The sequence below is a fragment of the Passer montanus genome, unplaced genomic scaffold (assembly GCF_014805655.1).
Source record: "Passer montanus isolate IOZ18808 unplaced genomic scaffold, ASM1480565v1 scaffold10, whole genome shotgun sequence".
NCBI lineage: Eukaryota > Metazoa > Chordata > Aves > Passeriformes > Passeridae > Passer > Passer montanus.
In genome coordinates this window covers 36,443,770-36,470,368 of record NW_024356505.1, presented here as the reverse complement: position 1 = coordinate 36,470,368, position 26,599 = coordinate 36,443,770, and the positions used below count along the sequence as shown (strand labels likewise).

At 39.8% G+C, this 26,599-nt stretch overlaps 1 protein-coding gene across 1 annotated transcript in view; it reads left to right on the top strand.

Moving 5' to 3' along the window:
- RBM33 (RNA binding motif protein 33) overlaps positions 1-26,599 on the top strand; it is a 176,705-nt gene that overhangs the window by 135,441 nt on the left and 14,665 nt on the right. Inside the window, exons 15-18 of the mRNA XM_039705702.1 lie at positions 620-907; positions 7,340-7,981; positions 21,323-21,523; positions 22,977-23,165. Of these exons, the coding sequence (XP_039561636.1) occupies positions 620-907; positions 7,340-7,981; positions 21,323-21,523; positions 22,977-23,165 (1,320 nt within the window). The remainder of the gene's footprint in view (positions 1-619; positions 908-7,339; positions 7,982-21,322; positions 21,524-22,976; positions 23,166-26,599) is intronic.

Sequence of the window (26,599 nt, the reverse complement as noted above, 5' to 3'; positions counted from 1 at the left end):
ATAATCTACATTAAAAAATACCACGTGTATCTTTCTTTTCTCCTCGGTCTTCAGTGTTCTTTTTGATTTGGGTCCAGCAGGAGATGTTGTACCCCTCAATAACTAGCAATGAAGGGGTGGTGAAGAAGAGGTTTGCTTTATAAGGCTTTACAACTGCTGGTAGTCTGTGGTTGTGTGGGAGCCCAGTTTTGTGACACTCCTTTGATTTAAAGGCCTCTCTGTATCACTGCTGGTCAGTTTTCTGTTTCAGATAATGCCTCTCCTGTCTTGTGCATTTCCTACAATGCAGCATATTCTGCTGCTTGGTAGGTTGGGTAGGACAACAGCCTGGAGCAGTGCTCAAGACAATATAACTATGGTTTAGCATAATTGCTTTGATTAGGAAAGGAAATCACACAGTGAATCCAGTTTCTGAGAATGGTGTTAAACAAGTGAGATTAAGTCTTGCTTTTAATTAGAAAGAGAGGTTATTAAAATATTCTCATTTCTGTATTTTTTCCAACATTAAAAATACCGTGCCTCTTCCCAAACTGAACTAAACCAGGCAAATGTGAAACCAAGATCACTTCAGCCTGCTTTGTGATGGAAGCCAGCAGATCTTTTGCATTGTTCTTTGCAGAGCACCCCATCACAGAATATTGTCAAGCGCTCCAGCCAGCAGCTGCAGCCGGCTGCTGCCAGGAACAGCAACCTGCGCGAGCTGCCCATCGCGCCGGCCCACGCCATGGAGATGAGCAGCAGCCGCCGCGGCTCCGCCCCGGCCGCCCAGGTCAAGCCCATCACCAGCACCCTGCCTGCCGCCAAGGCTGCCACTGCTGCTGCCAACTCCCAGGGAAGGCCTGAGATGAAAGCTAAAGCAGTCGCTCCGGTGGGCCAGGCAAAGTCAGAAGGAAAGTGTGAACCGGAGGTAAGGGATTTTTTTTGTTTAAACAAAAGATCGAAAACCAAACAATGAGAAACAAGGCTCCCACCACAAAGCTCCCACCTGTAAAAGACTTTTCTAGTCTGATTTATGAATTGAAAGCACACTTAGTGTATTATCCACCAAATATTTTAGGTGCCACTAGAGGCCTCCCTTCTGAATTGCACTTTTCTCTTTTATTGCAACAGCAGAAATAGTCTCCATTGACATAAAAGGTCTGGAAGGTTGGCAAGGCTGTGGTGAATTTGTTTTGCAGGAGTCGTCATCATTTCTCCTAGGAAAAGGCAGAATTTGAGTGAAGGTGATCAGTGATACAAGTCTCCAAAATACTAATTTTGCCCATTTTTATCTTTGGGAATTATAATTTATTTTCAAGTGATCATTCTTGTGAGTCTGAAAGCCTCTTCTCTATCATTTTGTGTGGTGCTGTATGGCTCAAAGGAAAAGAAAGAAGGCTATTTGGAGAGCTGTCTTCCTCATGCTGTTTTCCTTTAGGCTGTTCAGTCTCTACTAGGCCTTGAGCATTCATGCAGGAGATCATAGCTGTGCTGTCTGTGGAGCTTCTTGCTCTTGAAAAAGAAAATCTCTTTTTTATGAAACCTTTTCATGTAAGGGAAAAGAGGAGATGCTTTTAAGTTTTCCGTTTTGGAGAAAGTGATGCTGTTTGCTCTGCTGGTATTCTGCACAATTGAAAAAATCAGATGCCAGTGTTTTCAGCTCCACTGGATCGTGTCATGTGAACAGATGACCATTTCCCTGCACAGATCTCCTGGAAGCTAGAGAAGGCTCTCCATGCGCTCTGTTACTTTGACACAGTGTGGGTAGGATTGGACTGATGGTGCTCTTTATATCCTGAGCATGATGACTAAATGCACCCTGTGTGTTTTGTCAGGCTATTCTGTGAAGAACTGTAAATCTTCATAGTTTTAGTTAACCATGAATCTTGTCTCAGGGACCAGGTTTTCTTCAACAACCATTGAAAGCTTTAATTGTGATAATGCTGTCTTCCTTTTAAGCTGCTCATGATTAGCTTTTCATCTTGTTCTTGAATTAGGGATGGTCATAACTCATTTCCATAAATGAGGCACAAAAGAAACCTAAAGCTATCAGTGTTTGACCTCCTGTGCACTTGCTTTGCAATGGAAATGAAAAAAAAATCCTTTTTTAGCTTTTAATTTTCACCTTTTTGGAAAAAAATATTTAAGTAATCTCTTTCCCCTCAATTCAGTCTCTTGGGATAATCTCATTCACAGAAAATGCAAAATGTAGTGCCTCATAGAGAAGCTTTGTCTTTAAGCCCATCAGTAAGGTAAGTCTTGAAAAGCCACAGGCCTCCCCATTTAAAACATCTTGAAGTTATTCTGTAGTATAGTCATATGAAAATTAAGGCATTAGTTCCAAAGTATCTCTGGCAGTATTTAGAAAAATATTAGAATTTTTAAAATTTCTTTTAATTAAATAGAAAATTAAAGAAACAAACAACCCCAAAGCAGTCATCTTGTCTCCATTTTACAATTTAAACATGCTCTAGGCTGTGGTTATCAAGCCAACTAATCTTACTTGTGTGGATTCTTGGTGTATTACAAATAAAACTTTTTGTTTCTCTGTCAAAACTGTCATTGAAAAATTCCGATACCTGTTTTATGCAAGTTTTAAACAAACAACCCCAAAGCAGTCATCTTGTCTCCATTTTACAATTTAAACATGCTCTAGGCTGTGGTTATCAAACTAACTAATCTTACCTGTGTGGATTCTTGATGTATTACAAATAAAACTTTTTTTATTTCTATGTCAAAATTGTCATTGAAACAATTTCGATACCTGTTTTATGCAAGTTTCTGCAAAGCAGGATAAAAAAACAGGATTGTCTTGGAATAAATGAAGTCTCCTAGTAAAGCCCTTGTAGTTATATTTGGCAGGCATTAGGAGAGTGTGGCTGTGCACACAGAAGTTTGTCCTTCCAAAGCACAGGATTGTCTTGGAATAAATGAAGTCTCCTAGTAAAGCCCTTGTAGTTATATTTGGCAGGCATTAGGAGAGTGTGGCTGTGCACACAGAACTTTGTCCTTCCAAAGCCCTGGAACAGAGCCTGGTGCTGCAAACAGTGTAGTAGCTGTTGTCCCATTTCTGCTGTGGTCTTGTTCACTGCTGCTGCTTATTGTCACTCTTACAATGGGAATGCTGCACTAAAAAATGTTCATTTACAAGCATTTAGTAATTTTCTTCACTGTTTTTGTAATGTAAGTTATTACATATCTCTCCTTAGGCAGATTGCAATGTTTTGCAGTCTTTTTTTGTGTGTTTTTCTTGTAATTAGCTGACTTCATCCTGTTCTTTTGCTTTTGGTGATGATGAGAAAGAGTTAAGTTCTGTCACCTTTTCTAGCTGTATGGCACATAACTGAATTGGGCAGGTTATTTTGCAAGTGTCTTCAACTGGAAAATTAAGACTTTTCTTTGCATCTTTCTTCCTAAAGAGTCAGTGGCTGTATTTATGAGTGGCCTATCATTCAGGAAGCACAAAAAAAAATAGCAATATTGGCTGTTAGAGGTTTTGCTCACCCTAAATATAGATATTTGAAAGGTTTGCAATGTGAGTGAATAGAAGATTAAAAGCTGTATATTAATGGAATGCTTGTGTTCCTGTTCCTGTGAGGCTGCAAAATACTGACCTTAAATGCCTGTTCAGAACAGCTCTTACTCCCCAGGATTTAAATTGTATATCCTTAGTCTGAAACATCATTTTGTCATTGAAATAGGAAAGTCTGGATGATGTGGGCCTAATTCTGCTCCTGTTGAAGTCAGCTTAGGATTAGAGGAATTAAGGCAGAATTAAGCATTTTTGAGTTTCAAGAAGAGGGAGAATGGAGAAAGGTGATGTGTCTGTAGGAGAAATGGATATTGGAGCTCAGAACAGGAGGGAAATTAGTAGAGCACTGCATAGTCATCAGTGCATTGATGTCAGTACTAACACTGGGGATCATGTCCCTGATGTACTGAAAGAAAACCTTTGTATTCCATTCTTCCAAATCCAATAAATTGTGAATTTTGTCGGATTTTACATTACTGCCTTTTCTGACAAGGCTTGCAATATGGAAAAGAGTTGTTGCACTAATTTACTAGATCAAATGTATCTGAATATTTTCACATTTTTGGTTATGAACTACTGAAAAATTGTAAAATTTTCTCCAGTTTAAATAACTTCTCTTCCAGATTTTTTAATGGTGCCTCCTGTCTTGTGCTTATAAGAATCTTATCACAGTTTTTGTGTCCAGTTGGAAATTAGCAAAAGGGCAGTGTGCTTCTTGGAATAACTTATAGCCTTGTTCTTCACTATCTCCCTGTTTGTCTAAGATGTACAGCACCTCTGCTTTGTAGGGTGTCTCATACCTTCCTCGGGTTCAGGAAATGATGTTATCAGCAATGTGAAATGCACAGTGTGTATATTGTCGGTACCCTTTAATTCAAATATTTTGTGGGTTTGAACACAAGCAGCCAAGTGATGCAATTTGGATTTGACTGTGCCTTTTGCATACAATTGGCATGAATTTTTAGACAAATTATTCTAGCTTATGTTTTTAATGTTATTGCAGCTTAAAATAAAGACAAGCCTGCTGAGTAAGTTTGTGTTTATGCCACAGATCAAACCATTTTGAGTGCTCTGTTCTTGCACCCATTTCACTGAGACACATAAGTGATCCTGGTTGCAAGATTCTTTTTTGTTCCTTGGGAGCCAACCAGAACATTAACAATGTCTGGTTCTTATGACTCAGCATTTAGTTCTATTAATTGCCAATTAATCCCACAGACTTCTGCAAAGTCTGTAAACTTTTAAGAAGGGATTGACTTCCTAGGATCATTACTAATTTCCTGAGTCTAGTTCCAGAAAGGAAAGTTTTGGATTATATTTGAGATCACGTTGCCTGAATATTCTACTGAGCATTCTTTGAGCTGCATGTGTGTTGGTAATAGAGTTTGTCTAGTTTATGTCAGTAATCTTTCTGTGTTTAATTCTGGCATAGTTGGAATCAGTGTATCTGTCCAAGGGCTGTTGCAGGGATGTGTTAGTCAGAGTCCCTTGGGATGTTCATTCCTTGTGTGCTGGCAGGACTCGTTTGAGTGTGCTGCAAAGCACACAGCTCTGTGTGATGTGCAACCTTTGAGTTGATGTTCTGAGCCTGCCACATCGTGATCTGTGTCTCCCCAGGTCTTCAGAACTTGTTAGGTGATAAAATGCATGGGCAAATCCCTCATGATAAAGGGGTGGTGGTCTCCTGAAGACTCATGCTGCAATGTTCCAATTGAACATAAGGGTTAAAAAATTACAGGACTGCCTCCAAAAGTAAACTTGGTATTTGTTCATGGCATCCATCCATCAGGCTTGTTTAGATAAATTGTAGAATATTACAATCTAAACCAAAGCAGGTGAATAAATTAATTCATTAACTTAAGTGAAACAAGTTTTCCCTCTGAACAATTGTGGTAATTGTGATTTTTAGTGTGTCTAAAGAGGACTGAAAATTTTATTAATTGCATCAGGATCTGCATAGCAGCACATCCTTCTCCTAGCTGGAGCTTAAGTGGTTTCTCAGCCTTTGCAAACTATTCTTAAGGGTCTTAATCTTTTCCTGTATTTCATAAGCGTAATATTCTATTTTTTTGCTACAATCCAGCATCTCCGGTAGTCAATACAAGATGAAGTATCTTGTTTCCTCCTGTAGAACTATGTTTCTGTACCATCCATCAACACAGATCTCTAATTTAGTTGTCACAGTGATTATTAATCATCACCATCATGTTCCACAAAGTATAGATAAAGATAAGAACTTTGGAGTGGATGTAGCATTCTCATGCAAAGAACTGTGTTAGATCTCATCCCTGAACTACAACCTATACTTAAAAAAAAATACAAATTTTAAAAATTCAATTTGGTTAGTCTTATTTAGCCACTGTTTTGGCTTCTAATTAGACTGCTAATTAGATGCCTGTAATTGGATTTCTAATTTGAGACAATGAGCAGGCTTTCAGTAACTGAGAATAATTCCTGTCAATACCTGCTCAGGGAAGAAGCAGCTACAGCTGAAGGAAACAAACATTCTGGAGCTGTGCATCTGGGTGCTGTGAGTGCAAATCTGACTCTGCTGGGCTTTCACATCCATGAGCCAACATTATGGCTGAATCTGTTCTGCTGGGTTTTTTCTTCAGTTGGGAAGGATTCTGGGGTGCACTAGGATTAAAAGCTCTTAAAAAACCCCAAACCTTCAAGTCACACATTGGGATCACATATGTTAAAAAGTGGCAGTTGTTTTGAAAACAGTTTGCTGCAAGGTGCAAAAAGGTTTGTCACAGATTCACAGTTTTTGAGCAATATTTTAGCACTCTTTATGCATTTGTTTACCAGCATGCAAAGTATCATTACTTGGAGAGGCTGTTGTTAGGAGTGATTGATACATCTTGAATAGAATGTTGTGCTCATTACCATTTGTAAACATTCTTTGTAAGTCTAACTTAATATTTCAAATGGTTAAAAAGAGATAAATAATACAAGAAAAAAGTATGCTTCCTAATTTTGAAATATGTATGTGATTTTACTGCGAGACCCTTTGACTTCTTTTCCAGGATGATGAGAATCTGCATTTTCTTGACTCCTGTCCATTTTTTACAGCGTCTCATAAGAACCCATTCTGCCAGAGTTGAACAATCTTTAGGAAGGTTATTTGATGGTGTGTAGTACTTTCAGAGAGGCCTAGGGCTGGAATATTGAAGGCATTCTCTATATACCATTAATATTCCAACACTGCATTTGGCAACATTTTGATTCTGAAGAGAGTGCATGAGTTCAAGGTCAGAGAGATTGACTTGTGCTGTTCATTATAACCAATTATTGTGTGACAAATGAGTTTGAGATCAGGCTTAAAATTCTGTGAGAAAAATCAATAGTTCTAATCAGGGCCTTTCAGGTCATTTACCACCCTACCTTTTGTTACTTTGTCAGAAAAGAGCAAGATAAAACCTGTGTGACAGTGGGTTGCCTCTGTATTGTTACCTTCTATTTGAAGCATATTTTGATATCTTGAATTATATTAATAGTTTAATTGGATTTGGAAACTTTTAAATTAATTCCAATTTGTCAAACTTTTTTTATTATTATTATTTTTTTAGTATTCTGATCAGATTTCTCAAGTGGTATTAAAGCTTTTCTGTCTAGGAAGTAGTATATCTAAGTCCTAAACCAGATCTGAGCTGTTTGTCTGTAATGAATAGCAAATAAACCTTAGTAGCAGATACACTCCACTAATAGCCTTGCTTTGGTATCAGGGAAAATTTAAAAAGCTCTACATCTGAATTTCATGTTGTTTTGACCAAGCTGGGCATCTGTTTAGAATTTTATAAATTCATTTGGTTTTTCCTTTGTTAGTACCCAGAGGAAGATGAAGAAACTCGGTTGTACCGTTTGAAGATAGAAGAGCAGAAGCGCCTGAGAGAGGAGATCCTGAAGCAGAAGGAGCTGAGACGGCAGCAGCAGGCTGGGGCCAGGAAGAGAGAGTTGCTGGATAGACTTGCCCAGCAGCAGCAGCAGCAGCAGCCTTGCTCCCAGCAGTCCTACATGCAGCACGAGGAGGATTCCTCCGAGTTCCCCACCAACGGCAGCCCCTACATCCCCCACTCCGGCTTGCAGACCCGGCACAACGTGAAAAGCAGACTCCTTGTTAGAAAGCAAGACGCGGTAGTTGCAAACATCCACCCCAAACCCACAGATTTCCCCCAGGGCGCAGGGGACGGGCCGTACCAAGGACAGCAGATGAAGCAGCCAGTGAAGCAGCTGAGGCAAACTAGAACAATTCCTGCGAGCCAGCCTCAGGCAGCCCAGAAAGTGTTACAGAGCAAAGCCGCGGCAGCGGCGCTGCCCACGGCGCAGGCGGCGCGCGTGGCCTCGGTGCCCGGCAGGCCCCAGGAGCAGAAGCCCGGGGTGAAAAGGACTGTGATGCAGCGGACAAACAGTGCTAGTGATGGGCCCCATGGCGGCAGCAAAGTCAGGGTGATTAAGTTGTCAGGAGGGGTAAGTGTACAAGGCTCATCTCGTCTCTGTGTCTCCTCGTGGTTTGTTTCTGTGTGTTTGATTCTGTGTAATCCCGAAATAAAATATGGGCCTGAGCTGGTGAGGGAAGTAACAGGTTTAGCATACATAATAGGCTATATATTATATTTTCAGAACTGTAATTTATTAGCAGTTATTAAGCAATTAGTGTTTCCTGTAATGCTTTGCTGCCAGGCAGTTACCAATGAAATCATATTGAAATACTCCTTTCTTTTAAGTTGTAACTTGGAGTCTGAAATCTGAAAGACTGCTCAGTTGAGCTCCTTTTGCTTAAGGTTGATAGGTCTGATAATTGCTCAGAGAAAAGAATTTAGGTGACTGTATTTATTAAGGTTTGGTTAAAAAGGACCTACTTATTTGGTAAGTGAGGCCACCTAATTTAGTTGGGTGCATTTGTTGGTCTTAGTATGGTTTCTACTCAGTGGAAGATGGTTTTTATTTTCTTAGGAAGCATGTTATGAAACTGATTTAAGCAGTGTGTTGACGGGGGGTGTATTTTCTGTTACAAGCTGGGTTTAAAACGTTACCATTTCATTTCTGCATCTAAATGAGATTTCCTTATCTCTTGATGAGGAGTCTTTTATCTGCAGTGTGTCCCTTGAGCACTGGTGTGGAGGACTCGCAGTGATGGTCTTGAGGACAGTGTGCCTGTTTAAAATCTGGTATTTTGGTGAGAGTCTCTCAACCAAATTTCTTCTGTCTTAATGAAAAGACAAGTTAATTTGTTAGGGCTCTAAAGAAGCTAAGATGAGGGGATAGAGATCATGTTGTCAGTGTTTGAAGTCTGTTCTTGGGTTTATGCTCAGGAGGAAAGAATGATGTGATGTAGCAGCACATTGGAGGTGTTTTCTGAAAGAATGCTTTTAAATTATTTGGAGAATTTTATAGGGGAAACAAAACTGTGTGTAACAGGGACTGAACAAGGCCTTGGAGGCTAGGCTTTGCTCTGTAGAAATGGGGAGGAAGTTGGAATGACAAAGTCTTAACTACTTTTTATGAATGTTTTTCTACAGTTCATAAAACTTAATTGCACTCAGAGTTGTGAATTGCATAATGACTTTATGGTCTTTCCAAATATTAACATACAGGTCATTATTGACTACAGAGACATCCTGCATGTCAGGTTGTTGTCAGTTTTAGTTCCTCAGACATGGTAACTTAAGTACAGAAGAATAAAGTACAGGAAACTGAAAGAAATTAATTCTGTTGAGCTAAAAATATTTATATATAAGTATGTCTGTAGGAATCCCAGTGGCCTGCAAGAGGTATGACAGGTTTGTGATTCATGCATAATTAAATAAAGCAGTCATGCACAACTTCTTTTATTATGTGATGAAACAAAACAATGCCAGTCACAACTGTATACAGCTCCTCGTAACAAATAGTTATCAGTGCCCACAGCAGCATTCACAATGAAATTGTTTTTATCACGTGCTCTATTTCAGAAGACCATTAATGATTTGTTTCAGATAAGTGTCATGGTAAGCAAGAGTAATTAGCTTAATTAAATGCATGTGTAACTCCTCTTTAATTGTGTACAGAAGCAGATTTACTCTGTCCTCCTTAACTTTGAGTTACTGAGGTTTCAGCAAGGTGAAGCAGGTTCTTTACATGTCACTGTTTTCATGTTGCCATGGACTTCTTAAGTTTCCTTCCAGCTGTGGGAGACTGAAAGCAAGCATTGCAATTAGCTGTTAACACTGATCAAGATAGTTGATTAATTTTTAATCAGTTATTGACAGGCTGAATCTGTGACTTTATTTCTTTGACCACACAAGGAAAAAAATGTAAATTGAGCAGCAGGGCAAACGATTGTCTAGTCCATTTTTGACAGAATTTAAAGGAAGAGTTAAAGGGTGCTTGGGCTACAAATACTACCACAATTGGAGATCATAGTTAGCTTCCACTGCTTTAGTCCTGCCACATGCTTAATACATTTTCCCAGCTTTTGCCTGAGCACTAAATATAAAGCAAAAGCCAAATCTCATTTTTCCTAGCCATTCATTCTCCTTAGCATGTAACAGTGCTTCCTCTTACTACCTGCCTTTGGCCAAAGGGTTGCTGGTATCTCTTACGTGTCTGCACTGGCTCTATCCTGCAGCTGAGCATCCCTGCCCTTGCTCCCTGTGTAATTCCTTGTACTCTTCTCCTCTCCTGGGCTCTTTTGTGCAGAGATGTTTTGAATACATTTGTACAAGTGAGAATGGCTCGTGATCAGACAGAATTCAGGTTCCCTTTGGAAGCTTCCTGGGTTCAAGTAAAGACCTGGCAAGTCTCTCCTGTTGCACAGCACCCCTGGGGAGCTCTCAGCCGAGGGAGCTGCTCCAGCCCAGAGCTGTACTCACTCTCCAGACCAAGGTGGCCTAAACCAGAACCTGTAACAAGGACTGTTATTAATTCAGGAGGGTCTTCTGTAGAAGCAGGATTCAGTGGTTTGGTGTTGCTGCTGATGTTTTTTGTGTAATATTTAAGCAGTGTGGTGTGTTGGTGAGAACTGAGGAGTACAGACATTGACAGAAGAGAATGGCTTCTTTTCCTGAGGGCAGTGTCTTTACCAGGCTGAGCTTTTGTCTGTTTGTGTTGCTGGGCACAGCAGTGCTCCTGAAGATCTCTGACCTGCAGGTAGAAATATCCCTTGGGTCCTTAAAAAACAAAATGGTCTTTCATCTGTTTCCACAGTATTCTTTTGTGAGAAGGTTTTACTTTTGGAATTTTAAGAATTACCATGTAAATTCCAAGAATATTTTAACTTGGTCAGTTTTCCTGATACATAAGATGCCTTAATTGATGACTTACTGTTCTTCAGGAAAATGAAAGTAGAAAATGATTCAGCATTTCCAGTATGTCAGACTAAGTCTGTGTATCAAGGTGACACATTAGGTACTGTCAGTAATGATCTTGTCTGTTGATGCTTTTTTATTTTTTAAATAAATCCCACCCTTCACCTCCCCCCCAATACTTTGCCCATCCCTTTCTAATATACATATAATTTATGCAAGAATGGCAGTAAAGTGAATAGTTTTCCATTTTAATTACTCCTTTAAATGTTATGTTCCTGGAAAATTAGGCAGTGTTTAGCACATGGACTTGGAATTTTTTTGTTGCTGGTTTGGTTTTTGGATTGGGTTTTTTTTGGGGGGGGGCGGGGGAAGGGGTGTGGATTTAGGGATTTTGGGTTTTTTATTGTTGCTTTGTTTTTGGTTTTGTTCTTGGTTTTAATTTTTCCAAGGAGGCCCAGATATTTTTCAGTGAATCAGTGTGCATTGTTTTTGTGGCATTTCCTCAGAGCTGTCCTTTTCAGATACAAGAGTTCAGTGTATTCATTGAGTATTCATACTTTAAATTTTACTAATAAAGCATCTGAGACTTGCCGGGCTTGCTGAGGACCCTGAAGTCAGTCCTAAAGTTACTTGTAAGTATAAACTCAATGAGAGTGTAGGAAAGAAACACCCTAATAAATTACTTGAAAATGTGATCATAAAGTTATAGAAAATAAGGGTGAAAGGACTGTTGAGCTAATTTGTCTTGAAAGGGGGCATGAACTCCGTAGTATTCCTGACAGATATGTCCAGCTTTTTTCTGAGATCTCATTGCTGATTTCCCAGGTAGTCTATTCCAGTATCAAATGTGTATATTTAGGAGAATTTTCTTGGTGGTCAAACCGCATTTTCTTACTATAATTTTGAATTTCTGACTATTTGTATTATACTTGAAGAGAGATGGGGAAGAATTTCTCTCTCCTTTTAAAGATATCTTAACTGTTTCTGAGCTCTAATATCTTTCATTCTCTCTTGATGAGATGTTTTCTAACACCTTGGCTGTTTGTGGTGCTCTTTGGGCTCTCTGTCATCAATCTGTCTGTTAAAGAGTTCTATTACCAAATGTAATTGGGATGCTTAAATCAATATATTCACAGTTGTTCTAGTCCTGGAAGAACAGGTTTGTACCAGCCACAACCTTAGATGTCTAAAGATCGTATGAAACACATGGTGAACATGTTTTCTATTTAGTTGGTTGGAGGTTCTGTGGTAAATTACAATATCTTAAAATCTCTGTATTATTGTCATCTTATGTTGTTGTTGGATGATTTTTCTCTTAGCCAGAAAATGTCCTGCCATGCTCAGAGAGCTGTGTGTCTGTCCCAAAGGCCTGAAAATGCTGGTTCTTATGCTGCACCAAGAACACACCAATCTTTGTCTCTGTGGAAGGCTGCACAATGAGGGGTTTTTTCACAAATACATATATAGATAAAAATACATAAAAATCTTGGTGTTCCCTGTTGCATTACAAGCAGTATCTTATAAGTGATCCTAATTCCTGAAAACTTGAAATACTTCATATGAAAAGCTTGAAAAAACAGCTGGCAAGTTCTTCTGTTTGAAAAGCCTGTCACAAAAAAATGTCTTTGGATTGCAAAAACAAGATGGAAATGGAAGATAGACAACTTCGGTCATATTTCAAGCAACTGGGAAGTGTGAGATGAATATGGAGTTCTAAATATGGAAAAAATACTGATGGAGATGATTGTTGTTTGATAATGTAACCTTATCAACCAACTTTGCTTAATGTTTGTACTTGTTTATACTTGTATGTGTTCAAGTTTAATTAAAAATATTTGACTTGAAAGCTCTTTAGCGCCTTTCATCTAAATATGTCAGGAGCTGGGAACACTAAGAATTGTGGCATTTGTGTGGGGAAGTTCATGAAGCCCTTTCCCCAACCCTTGACAAAGGAACTCTTGCCCTGTACTGTCCTATAACTTTTTGAGAAACAGGAGAATGACTTTGGTGTTCATTTGTACCCCAGAGGTTGAAGGAGGCATGGATAGTGCCCACCTAGGAGTGGGCTGGGGGAGCTGCAGGAGCCATGTGTGAGTGCCCAGCTGCCATGGCAAAATGAGCAAGACCTCTGAGGCAGCATTAATGTCAGTGCTCTTGAAGAAGGACTGACTGCCATAACCTGCAAGATTTCACTCTGGAAATGTTTCACAAGTGGACATTAATTTCTTGGTTGTATGAAACTGTTGAAATGTTTCAAAGTTGGTAAGGGGACTGGAGCACCTCCCCTCTGAAGACAGGCTGAGAAAGTTGGGGCTGTTCTGCCTGGAGAAGAAAAGGCTCCAAGGAGACCTTACAGAACCTTCCTAAAGGGGCTACAAGAGAGCTGAAGAGGGTCTTTTTACAAGGGCATGGAGTGACAGGACAAGGGCAATGGCTTCACGCTGATGAAGGGTTGATTTATATTGGATATTAGAAGCTTTTTCCTGTGAGCGTGGTGAGGAACTGAAACAGGGTGCCCCAAGAAGCTGTGGATGCCCCATCCTAGAAGTGCTGAAGGCCAGTTTGGCAGGGCTTACAGGAGCCTGGCCCAGTGGAAGGTGTCCTGCCCATGGCAGGAACGTTTGAAAATGAGTAATAAACTCTGTCCTCCCAGACCTGCAGTGAGGATGATCCCTGTAGAGACAAGAGTCCCTTATTCCATGCATTGGGGTCAGGAGGTGGGCTGTGCTGTACTCTTTAGGACATATTAAATTACTGGGAAAAGGAAATAAGGGACATGTGTGGGCACACTTAGAAAGTGAGAATTAAGATGACAGCCAAACCAGACACAGATAATGCATTTTATGGGCTTCTCATAAAATGTGTGAAAGGGGGAAGAGATATTTGCCTAAATTGAATCTGACTTTGCTATGGATAGCATGGATCTAAAGCGCAGTAAAGTATTTTCTGTTGTAGACTGCAGAACAGGTTTCTCCTTTTCCCCAGAAGACTTTTAAATTGTATGTTGAAGAAGAGTGCAGCTTGCTCCTGAACACCCAGAAAGCAGAGCTTTGTTGCTTATCACTCTTGTTAAGTCTCAAAGGAGAGTTTCTCTGCCATGGTAAACGTTACAGTGCAGAATTTGTATCTGTGTTGCAGAGATCTTGGTGTTAGAGAGTATCTTGGAGCCCAGTTTCCTGATAAAGATAGCCATGACACCACTAAAGTGCTTTACAAAGAGAAAGTCAGATTTCATATGAAAATGCAGTCTCTTAACTTGGGAGGCAGTCTTGCAGAGTTGTAGAGTTGAATATTTTGAGAAGTCACATCCGTCTGTTGAGAAGTTGGACCACTTGGAACAGGCCTTCAGGGCAGAGGTTTGGCTCCTGAATCAGGAGTGTTTGGGGTGGGAGGGAGTAGGGGTTTGTTAAGTCTTTATTAAGACTTACCAGGAGCTTCAGGGAGGACAGAAGAGGGATTTGACTTGCCAGTAGTTTTAAGCTTCAAGGAACATGAACTGCAAAGGCCAGACATGGCACAAGAAGGGAAGTCCAGGTCTCTGATGTCCAGTCCTGGCTTTCTGTGCCATAGCTGGTGTCCAGCTGGGAAGTGCTCTTGGAGCTTTGGGCCATCACAAGTTTTGTATCGCTGATATTTTCCAGCAGAAGCTTTTTCTCTTGGTCTTCTCTGCATGTCCAGTCTTTGCTAAAATTCCCTGTACAAAAACATCTCAGACTGGCAGCTGAAAAGTGACCAGGAAACTTTGCTTAAAACATTGTTTATCTACATTATATAGACATACAGACATCACATAAAAATGAAGGTATTTCTGAGAGTATTAGACGTGTCCATTTAGAACCTAGATTTTGCTGTAGGTTTGACATACAATTTTTATTTTTTTCATAAAAAGCAGTTGGGTGCTTTAACTAAAAACCACGTTGTTGTGATTCAACACTGATTCAACGTGATTCAAGCTGTGCTTTTGTCACTCCCAGTGAAACTTCATGCAGCATGGATATGGCTGGGACTCTTTTGGGGCCAGTCCTTTTCCATGCCTTAGTTCTCCTTTCAGGTGGATGAGGAGCTACTTCAGTTAAGAATTGTGTTAGTACATGGGATTAAATGGAATTAGCTGCTTTTTCTGCAAGATGTTTTCTTCTTCCTGTTCTGGCTTTTCATACACCATTAGGCACAGAAGATGCTCATCACATCATGGCTCACTGAAGCAGTGTAGCAGTGTCTTTTTATCACAGGAAGGGACCTATTTCTGCATTATATTTATTTATTGCTTCGTCTGGGTGCTCTTGCTTGGGTCAAGTTTGGCCTATACAAAAATTTTAGGGTGAGAAAAATAACTGAATCACTGACCAGCATCAGAAGTGTCCTTTTTCTTTGGTGTGAACTGGGAATGATTTGGCTCTTTCATCATTTTTGTAGTCTGATGTAGCTTATTGCTGTGTGTACTTTGAGTCAAAAATAGCCCATTAATATATCTGAAACCAGTTGTTAATGATAACTTGTCTATTGATAGAGTGGCATTTTCTAGCCTGGTGGGAGAGCAGTCTTCTTAACTACTGCTATTCTTAAAAAAAAAAAAAGAACCTTTTAAAGGTCCTAGAATGCCTGGGGAAAAAAAAAAAAGGTCTCCAGGTGTTTCTCATTGGCATTTGACAGATTGAAAACAGATCGTCAAGTGTTCAGAAACAGTGCTTGGTCATGTCATTGGGTTGTGGGATATTTGGCAAGTGATTAGGCTTCCTATTCCCAGGTCCCCAGTCTGTCAGCCAGCTGTATCACAGTGGTAAAGCATTTGGAGCACCAGTCAAAGAGAAATAGCTCGTTATTAGGGGTTTGCTTCTAATATGTGTTCCTGATAATTATAGTGAAATAATACTTGTATGTATTAGATGAAAGTCACTGTTGTTCTGTGTGGTTTTTGCTTTACGTTTCTTTCTCTTTGTTACCTGGGAATCACAGCTGTCTGTGTAGATGTCTGTTTTACTGTAGTCAGTTGCAATATCAGTAAAATACAAGTTTACCTATGCAAACCTGTATAGCTCAGGAATAGTAATTTCTCTTCTTCTGAAAGTAAAGACAAATTTAATAACCAAAAGGATGTTTTCCTCCCCCAACTACTGTGATATTTTAAAGATACTAATTTCTAGAAATATTGACTTAAACTAGTAACAGATGAGGGGTTTCTCCTCTCTTACAAGAAATCAATCACAGTACAGTCTTGGACTGAGATTTCCCTACAAGATTTAAGTCTTCATCATGCTACAGAGAATTTGAGTTGTAATGCATCTCAGAAAAGCTGACAACATTTTGCTTCTCTGTGGTATTTTTACACAAATCACCCAGAGTTTATTTATTCCCTTATCCAGCATGCGCATCCCTTTGCTATTGGACGATTTTGAATTAGCTTTACAAAGATTACATGGATAGACCCAGCATTGTGGTGGTTAATAGAAACCTGTGCAGTGAGGTCTGTGGGCTGCAAGATCACTAACAGTGCCAATGACAGTGAAGTATGGCCTTATCGAAAGGAGAATTCATAAGAGGCTGCCCTGGGACACTGCACCACTGTCCTTCTGTGTATGCTGACAATGTTATCTGTCCTCTCAGTACGGAGTATCAAATGTCTGTCACGAGTACAGAAATTAATTTAATGTCACCTGAAGACATGCAATTAATCTTTTAGAGGTTTTCATAATACCTTTACAGAAAGAGTTGCCAGTTTGGCGGATTTGGATTTTGGGGTTTAGCAGAAGATAAGGAAAATTAATTTTTCATCAGGGTTAATACAAGCTAGCAGGGCCACAAAGGCTGAGAAAAATGGTTTGGGAATTTGTCAAGTGTTGTCACTCTAGAATAATGCTGCTTAACGTCTGATAGGTGTAATCAAGAGTTGAGATTTCTATAGAGGGGGATTAATCAATTTGCTCACTACAGAATGCAAGTTGGTGATACCATTCCTTCATGGGGTTTAAGAATGAAAATAAGATTTGATCTGTCAAATTGCAAGCAGCTCTGACAGTATCAATAGGCATTTTTATCAGTACATTTTAAAGCATTTGTAATAAATAAATTTGTCCTGCTAATGTTGGTGGCAAATAAACTTCATCTTCATCATAAAACTGTCATAATGATTATGACAGAGGCTCCAGCTTGCTAAATTCATGCAGTCCTTCATAGAATTCTGCTTTTAGAATTTGTGATCTCATATTTGACAGAATTTTTTCTAAGTTGCTCAAAACACAGCGCTGACTATGTATAGATCTGTATAGTGAGAGGCTGATGAAAAACAGCCTTGATAGGTATCAGTGAATTGGTTCTAAAAGTCATGGCCATTGAATGGTATCAGTTCTTTTTGTTAGTCTAGTTTCAGGTCAAACTGCAGATTCTTCCAGAGCAGAGGTTTGAAAAACATTCACCATGTAAATCAAATCCTTTTACCTCAATCTTTTCACCTTTATTTATATACACTCAGTATTTGAAATTAACTTGTTTTGGCACTGCTCACAATCTTTCAGTACTTGAAATTTGAAAGATACTGAACAGAACCCCTACAACTTAAAAAAGGCATTTTCATTACTGTAGCTTTAATTGAATAATAGAAAAGTTTCTTTCCTGGCCAGATCTTAGGAAGGCAGACCCTTTGTAAAACTTCAAAATTTGGAGCTCGAAACTCTGGAAGATTTATAATCTAGAAATTAAGGAGTAGACAATAAGAGGAAAACATTCTTCTGTCATTGATTTGCAGACAAAGGATGAAAATTCATTTTCTACTCAGGACTTTAGAGGAAATTTGAAGTATAAAATCAGAGTTTCTATCACTCAGTCCCAGGTCTCTGTGGTAACTGAGGTTTTGTATCTGGGGTCAGCATTTGTATATCAAATTGTGTGAGACAGGCCATGATGATGAATAGATGCATCTCTGAAAAATTTAGTGCAGCCCTGTACATTGTGAAATATTCCAAGGAAGAAAATGTATTTTGACATGAGAAGGCTTAAAACTTTAACACCTCCCTCTGTTGCTATATATTTAAATGTGGGGAAGGCAGTGTTGTAAGCTGATGAAAAATAACAATATCAAAATTGTCTTTAGGAAAAGCAAAATTTGATTTGAGATGAGCTGGACCTGAGACATTCTAAGTAGAAGAGATGTTAACAATTTAGCTTCTGTGATTTCGATGTCATTTGGGGTAGCTACTACAGTACAGCTGTAGTGGACTTACCTGCTTGCCTGTAATTTGCTGTGTGTTTTTGGTGCCAGCTCGTTGTACAGCTCATGAATGAACATCAGGAGTCAGCATCTGTACAGTCATCTTTACAGCTGTATGTCCTTTCTTCCAAAATGTCAGTGTACTCCTGTGAGCATGTCACCTGTCAATAATGTCCTGAGGTTTTGTAGCTTTAAGTTCAGAATTTAAAAAACTCTTTACAGGTGTTTTGCTTGACTTGGTTCTTCATTGTTGTACCTGGAAAAGCCACTGGTTGTTGTCTTGCATAGAAGTTTAAAGAATGGTGGTGGTGGTGAGTGTAAGTCACCACTACATGGCACTACACAGGTTGTTCATTTTGGCTTGGACAGTGTTTGTCCTTGCACTGTCATGTCTTTAACCACTGAAAAAGGAATTACTGCTGAAATGCTTCTTCTGGGTCGTTTTGCTTGTTGGCATGTGTCACTTAGCAGTCACGTTTGGTTTTTATTTCTTAAGAAAACCACCGGGTTTTTATCTTCATTTGAAGCCAGACTGCCTGGAACAGGAATTAATGTCTTGCTGACTTGCTCAGCTCTGTTGGGCCTGGAGCACCATGTCTGACTCACAGACCTCTCTGGAGAAGCAGTGCTGCAGTTTTGTCTCTGCTTCCCCTAAAAACCAGTAAATGTTCAGAGCAGTAACGTAAAAAAGGGATTGGTTGATCCAGTTGCCTTTCATTTCATTCATTTTACAGGAACAAGCAAAACTTGTTCCATCCCCTTTCTTTATTGTTTTCTGTAGGTTTTCTTATTTCTGAAATGGATCAGTTCATTAAAGAGCTTTCCACCTTTTCAGACTCACAGAAGCATCTTGGTAGCAGCAAAGACCAGTGGTGGCATTTGAGACCCCAGCAGGGAACAAACCTCATCAGATTTTTCATCAGTGCAAACCAATGTGGTGTGCTAATGCCTTTGACTCTGTTACAGTTCCCTGTTCAGTTTATACAGTTTTATTTGGTGATAATTGAGCTTGGTAGTTAAATATTGGGTGGTTGTTGGCCATCCTAGACTTTTATGTGAAATGATTGTTTGCTTTTGAAGTTTCAGTAATGAGCATGTTGGATGTGTTTTGTACCTGAGGGCTTTGCTCTCAGATGCTCTTCCGATGTGCTGGGATCGTTTTTTGGTTTGGAAAGAAATGGTTGCAAATATTTATGGTTCTCACAGCAGGCATTTAGCAGAGATTAGATTTTAACTCCCAGTTATTGCATTTAAATTCCTTCTGGAATTTTTTTTTTGTTCCTTTTGGTTTCATCATCTTCCAGCTGCTGTAGGGTTGAATAAAAGAAATTATCTGATCAAGGCATAGAGCTTATGGTGATGTTGATATCAGAACTAATACTAAAGGATTTAATGCTGGTAAGGTTTTGTGCATATGTTTGGGTTTTTCAGGAGTACTCTTGCTTTTGTGTTTTTTGAATACAAATTGAAGAGAAACTGAAGGGAAAGCTTTGTAATTTCTCACTAATTGCTGCTCTCAGAGGTTTACATACCAAACTTTCCATGAAGATTTGGTGCCATACAGTTCAACAGAGAAAAAAAACCTGTTTGTGATTAGAGGTGGAAAAGACAGATGCACATTTCTGTTGCTTTCTTGTTTTGTACACTGTGGACAAATGCCATGATGAGCTTCAGGATTTTCCCTGTGACAGATTGTGGTTTTGAGCTATAGTGCAAGGAGGTATGAAGCTCATTTATCTGGGATTTAAGCACTTGAGTTCTTGAGAAGTTGTAGCCTGCTTGTACTTTGTCGTGCAGTGGCCTTGATTTTGAGGTGTAAATTCTGAACTACTGAACGTGCAAGCGTGAGACTGGCCCACATACCACAGACTATTTCTTAGCTAAAATCTTAGCTGAGGCTTTCTAACCAGTGCTCACTAGGTATTTCTTTTCTTTAATGGTGAAATGGGAGAAATTTAATGGAGAAATTTTAATGAACTTTAGTGGAGAAATTTTCTTTAATGGCTTTTCTTTAATGGAGAAAGGTACTAATTTGTATTTTCAATGAAAATAGTCTTGCTATTAGACCATAAGTCTGTGTCTTCTGCACCCTTGTGTTTTGTCTCCTTATCCATAAGAAATGTGCCAGTTAGCATGAAAACCTCTGGTTTGTGATGTGTTACAGGTGCAAAAGGAGTTTTGTGAATATTTAAGGGAAGGGGAAAAGAAAATCCTGTGTAAATAAAGGTGCTTTCATAATATTTTACTTTTTTCCCCCTTAGACATGCATTCTATTTGAGAGCTTTTGTGGGGTTACCAGAGGTTGGTTAGGGAGTTAGTCAAAGCCTTCCCCCTGCAGATAAAATGTTCACTGGTATTTGAGGTCTAAAGTTGAAGTCCTGTCAAGACACAGATACTGCTGTTGCATACAATGCATGTTGTAGATGCAAAAGTACCTGATCTTTTGTCAGACTCTGCTGGTTCTTGCTCCGTGGAATTTTCAGTGATTTTTCTAATCTGGACAGGCAGACAAAATTCAAGAATCACCTGTTTCTAGGAAAAGAACAAACAGTTTGGGTAGAGGCAGTGGAAGGGAATAATTTCAGTGCTTTGAGCTCATGGTTTTACTGTGCCTGATTGCACCAAGAGACGTAATGGCAAGAGTTACCTTGGAGGAGAGAGACACTGAGATGATGTTTCAGTGTATTTATGATAATAAATCTGTATAATAAGAGCTTTGTAAGGCAAACAAAACACCTTGAGGAACTGTTCCAAGTACACAGTGTCTGAGGAAAGGGACTGCTTAAAAAGCTGCTGGTATAGAAGTTGGCACAATGAGTATGCACTTCAAAATAAATACCAGTTTTTAACTAAAGGGAGGTTGGAGGTTTAAAGATGAGCAGAGCATTTTCCTGGTTCTTCCAACCTCCACAGTTCTTTGCTCCTCCTTCTGCAATGTGTCTCTTGTTATATTAAAAAAAAAAAAAAGTAATAAAAATATAACACACACCATAGTTCACATGTAACCTGGAAGGAAGAATGATTTGGAAAGAGAAGTGAAAACATCTTGTTGCTTTGTATATGAAAAAACATGGTTGACCATTGATTATAATAAAGCCTGAACAAAGTAAACTGTTCTTCAGATAGCGCAGATTTATTTTAGGCTGAAGTGCAATTTCCAGGCTGAGCCTTTGCACGCGCCTGCCACAGCCACCAGTTTGCTTTAGCAGGCAAAGCCCTGGGCGCTGTGAATGAGCTGGAACGTGGCAGGAGTGTGCTCAGGGCAAGGGTGTGCAGTGCCTGGACACTGAGCCGCTGTTGTGTTGTTGATTTCAGCAGGGGGGAGAGGATGCTGGCTTTTTTCACCCTGAGGGCCAACCCCAGCGGCCTCAGCAACCCCCGGAGCCGAAACAGCAGCCAGTGCGGAAGGTCACATTGACAAAGGGAATGCAGCAGCACCAACAGCAGCAGCAGGCACAGATCCATTCACCCGCTCCTCAAGGAGTCAAAAACATCCAGGGAATCCATCAGCCTAAAAAGGTGATTTTTAGATGCATATTGCTGCTAGAAGTTTCACTGTCTAGCTGTGTTGCTCTATTTATAACCAGCATTCTGTTTGTCAATTGCTAGCACAGGGCTGCATGACCCAGGAGATGCATAATTGCATATAAAGCTTTTAATCTAGAGAGACTTGTTTGTACCCAGCACAGACTGGCAGTGCCTGCAGGTTGCTTCATCTGCTGATGTTCTGGCCAGCTCAGCACTCCCTGGGGAAGTGCGTGTGTCCCGAGACAGCTACTGGAGGAGATGGTAACCAGCGTGCTTTCTGGTTTTAAAACCAAGTGGGTTTTTGAAGTTGTGCTTAAGATTTTATTTTGGCAATTTCCTGCATATGTAGGAGCACACAGTAACTGTTTCAGCTGCTCGTTGCTGGATCCCCAAAGTTGGTACCGCTCAAAACAGTTGGTGATCTTGTAACTTGATTTTTGCCCTGATTGTGCACTGGTAGGAGGCAGGGAAGGGTCAGGGTGGCAGCAATGTGTGCCTTCTCTACATTTGCAAGCTGGCACACTCCTTGAAGGTAGCTGGCATTTTGGCTTTTAAGTTAGTTCTTGGGTTTGAGCTGTTGGCCATAATCTTCCTGCTTCATATAAGGATAAAGTTTTGTTGCAGATGTTGAAGGGTATGAAAAGTTATTACCCATCATTGGCTTTCCAAGTAGGAATCAAGAAACTCTGTTGAATGTTGACTCGGTGTTAAGTGTTAATCTGTTTAATGTTTGTTACTCTGTTTTGTTGTTATTTTTCAACTCTCTGACTGTTGAACATTTAATTTGCAAGAATTAAAGCCATGCATTTCCTGCTCCAGAGTACAGGGGAGAGGAACTTTGAAAAAAGTTATTTTAAAGTTATTTAGCCTTATGCGAATAAAACTTAAGAGTTGGTAGCAGTAGAGATTGAAGGTGCTTGAAGCACTTTACTGATCTTATGAGTACATTAAATATAACTATGGGTTAAGAATAGAATAAGGAGAGGGATCACCTGTTGGTTTTTTTCTCCATACTCAGAATGTGGGAGCTGAACACATGCTGCTGATGTGATCAGTGTTGAAAACTAGGTTATATATTTTTGTCTGAGATCTTCCACTGTGTGATTGATCAATCTGTGCTAGAGCTGAGGCTTCTAGGATGAATGCAGTATATATAACTTGTTATCCTGCTAAAAGAGGTTTGCATAAGCAGTGGAGGAGTATGTTAGTAAGTGGCCTTTCAAATTGGCAAGCAACGACAAGCTGTTTTAAATCAACGTGTACTTTAATCAAGTCTTCAAGTAAATAGCCAACTTTTATATCCTCTGTCAAGTGCAACACACAGAGTCAGTGGGTAAGTAAATCAAGTCTTCAAGTAAATAGCCAACTTTTATATCCTCTGTCAAGTGCAACACACAGTCAGTGGGTAAGTAAATCAAAATACTGTTACTTTTGTTGTTGGCAGGTCATTATGCACGGCAGAGGCAGAGGAGTAGCAGGCCAGATGGGCCGAGGACGCTTGATGCCAAATAAACAGAACCTGCGAGTGGTGGAGTGCAAACCTCAGCCCTGTATTGTGTCAGTTGAAGGGCTTTCTTCATCAACTACTGATGTCCAACTGAAAAACCTGCTGATGTCAGTGGGACCCATTCAGGTAGGTCAACCTTGGTTTATCATTTTTGTGCCAAAAGGCTTTCATTCCAGAAAGCTCAATTAATTCCCTGACACTAAATACAGTGCGTGTTTATTGGTAATTTATGTTTGAAGGCACCCCCACCCACACAAGCTACACCTGGTAGCAAAGACAAGCACGTGATGATATTGCAGCACAGGAGGCACAGTAGGATTTTGCTAACCATCACATTCCTGCTGCAAAATTCTCCTTCATTTTGGAGTTCCTGTGCTATCTCTGTTATTTTTGTAGGCAGTACAAGCCTGTCCATTCTATGAGGTTGTTAAAGCCAGATGGTCATATCAAAGCTGATATATTTTGGGTGCTGTCCTTGTTTATTGTTGACTTGCACCTACTCTCCTTTTTGACATTTACCTTCTCCTGTCACCGCAGTCCTGGGGTACAAACACCTAATGACCCAGTGGACATTTTATACTGTGTATCATCCTCTACTTTGTCATTCTTCTTTGGAGGATTTTATTGATCCTTAATTTTTTAGAAGGTTCTCTTTGGTAGGGGCCTGTGGGCAAGGTTATGACATGCACACACTTGTATCTGCTGTGCAGCTTCTGTTCACAAACTGCCTGCTGCAACTGATGTGTCAGTTAAATGACTTGAGGAAAGCAGGAGGTTTTCAAAGCAGTGAAAAGCTTAGGAGGCCCTGTCTGACTTTTGTTACTGCATTTAAAAATATCAGCCAATGAATAATGAAAAATACAGGTGAGAATTTTTTTTCCTTTTGACAGGAACAACATTTTCAGACAAATGCAATGCATGAATTGGAGGTGTTCTGTGAGACTTCTTTATTACTAGGATCATCTCTCTGTTGCAAAACACACTGCTCTCCTAAAAATGAACACTCTGCCTCACTTGTTCCTAATTTAGTAAATGGAATAATGCTGAATTATTTACGTCATCAATTCAGAGAGGTTTAATTTGTTTGGGAAAGCAAAACTACCCTCACAAAATACTTTGTGCCTTTGTGTTCTGTAGTACTCTAGGAAATTATTCATACAGTTCCAAAGCACATTTATTCAGTGTTTACTTGCTAAATCTTGCATGAGAATATTAGAAGGAGATTAATAGAAACCTTGCAAGGAAATCTCACAATTGAGAGAAGTTATTGAGAATGTGCTAAAAAATTTATTCAGTACTTGCTGTTTCATAGCAAACCCTGGTCTCTCAATTCAATGTCACAGACCAATTTAGAAGGATGTACTTACAGGAGAAAAAACAATGACTAATTTTCTAGTGAGATCTGATGCATATCTGTGCCCTCCAGAACTTGTATTCCTGCAGCAGCATCAGCTGTACCTTTGGAAATTATGCTTTCTGAATCATCTTCCATTTTCCTTACATGAAATCTATAAGTAGTACTTGAACAAGATGCTTGAATTTAGCTAATGATGCAGAATGTTCTTGTGCTAGTTCTGCACTTGAATTTCAAGTCAGACTTGTAGAAGGCTGGAAATTCCCTGGCTTGTTTGAGACTAAATGGTGTTTCACAAGTGTGAATGGTGAGATATGCTGGAAAAAAGTGATGCTTTTGTAGAAAGAATATGAGACTGGTTCCACCATCTGTAATACTTAGCTTTTTGATTTTGTGTTTTAATGGTACCCTGAGAAGTGGCACAACAGAAGTGTTAGTGCACCAAATGGGGAGGATGCAGTAACAATCTTAAGTTACTTGGAGGACAAGAATGGAAAACAGAATGTTTCAAAATCTACCTTGTTGCTGTCCACATCAATTAGTTTTACACAGGTAGTGCTAGATTTTCAAAGAGGTCAATATCCTGAATTACAAAAGTGGATTTTCTCTTGGCTGTAAATTAGTATTTTAACTCTTGTTTATGCTCAGTGCTGCACAAAATCCCCTGCAGGTGGGAGGGTCAGGAGGCTCTGATAGCAAAGGGAGACTCAATTATTTCCTCATCCTTCCTTTAATATGTGTTTCATGTAAGGGGTATTGCAGGGAGGGTGCTGAAGAGAGCTCAGCAGTGGCTGGAAGGCTCTTCCCATGGAGGCTTTGGGGGTTCCTGTGTGAGGACAGGGTGTGTGGGAGGTGTGGACCACAGCAAACAGATCTTGGGTGCTGCAGAGCTCTGGTCCTCTAAGATGAAGTGTTGCAGCTTGATGAACTGAAATAGGAAGGATTTGGGGAGATGGCAGTTGTGAAAAAACAGCAAGGTGTGAAATTCTAGCTGCTTTTTTTGAAATTAGGCCAAGATTGCCAGGTTTTTAGCTGGTTTCTGATGGAGCTGAAGAAATAGTAAGGGAAGGGAAAGGAGAGTCAGTTCTAGCTGACTCAGTCTTTAAGATGTAGAATATTCTGTCTTCAGCTGTTGACTATATATTCACCAAAATTTTCCCTAAGGAACTGAATTCTTTTGAGATCAAGATTTTTTCATTTGTCTCCAGGGGAAATAAGTGTGTTGAACTCATGCTTATTTTTTTGCAATTGTCAAGGAAATTTAAATCTGAATCAAAACTTACGGAGTTCTCTTCATGCCTGGATAGTGTCTTGAAATGACACATATCCAACCCCCAAATGCCTGCTTAAAGGTAAGGATTCACAAACTGTGGGACATAGTTAAACAAGCAGCTCTGATGTTAAACAAGCACCTTGCTTCAAAGCAGCATGCAGACACAGCTCAGAAATCCCAGTATCTTGTGTATCAATTTCTGCTGCAGTCACCTTGGGAGTGGCTGAGACAGAACTCCCAGAGAGGAGGAAGAAATACTTCCAAGGAGCTCCTTGCTCTTTTACAAGAAGAGCAGACCACAAGCACTTGTTCCATCTGGTAGAGGATCCCTGCTTCATCTTCACCTTCCATGCTGGGGCATCTGTAAAGCAACTGATCCCACACCAGCTCTTGGTTCCAAATATCCTGAATTTATTAGAGTGTGATCATCCTATGTGTTTTCCTCAGAAAGTGAATCTTTGCTGGCATAACAGTTTTAAGTTGTGGAAAAAGTCTATAACCTATCAATGGAGTTAACAGGGAGGAAGAGATTAATTTGTTTTTCTGGGTCCAAAAGGCTTGGGGTTTAATTTTTAGCTTTTTCTTGTCAGTATCATTCTCGAGGTACGAGTACCTTGCACAAACCTTGGGAAGGGAAGTTAAAAACTTCCCTCAGTTTATGATGTTCAATGCTCCCAGCTTTGCCATCAGCTTTCGTAGAGGTGTCTGAGTCACAGTTTGGGAATAACTGGGCATGCATAAGACAGGATGGGGGAAACTTAGAGTTGAAGTTGGGAATTTGGCATTTTTCCCTTCCCATACCCTAGAAATGGAGAAAATGATCTTTTCCCATGTATAACCTTTGATATACCTTCAATTGCCTAATCACTGAAAACTCTTTAATTCTCATCCCCACTTCACTAAAGGTGCTCTGTTATTAACATAGGGGAAAAA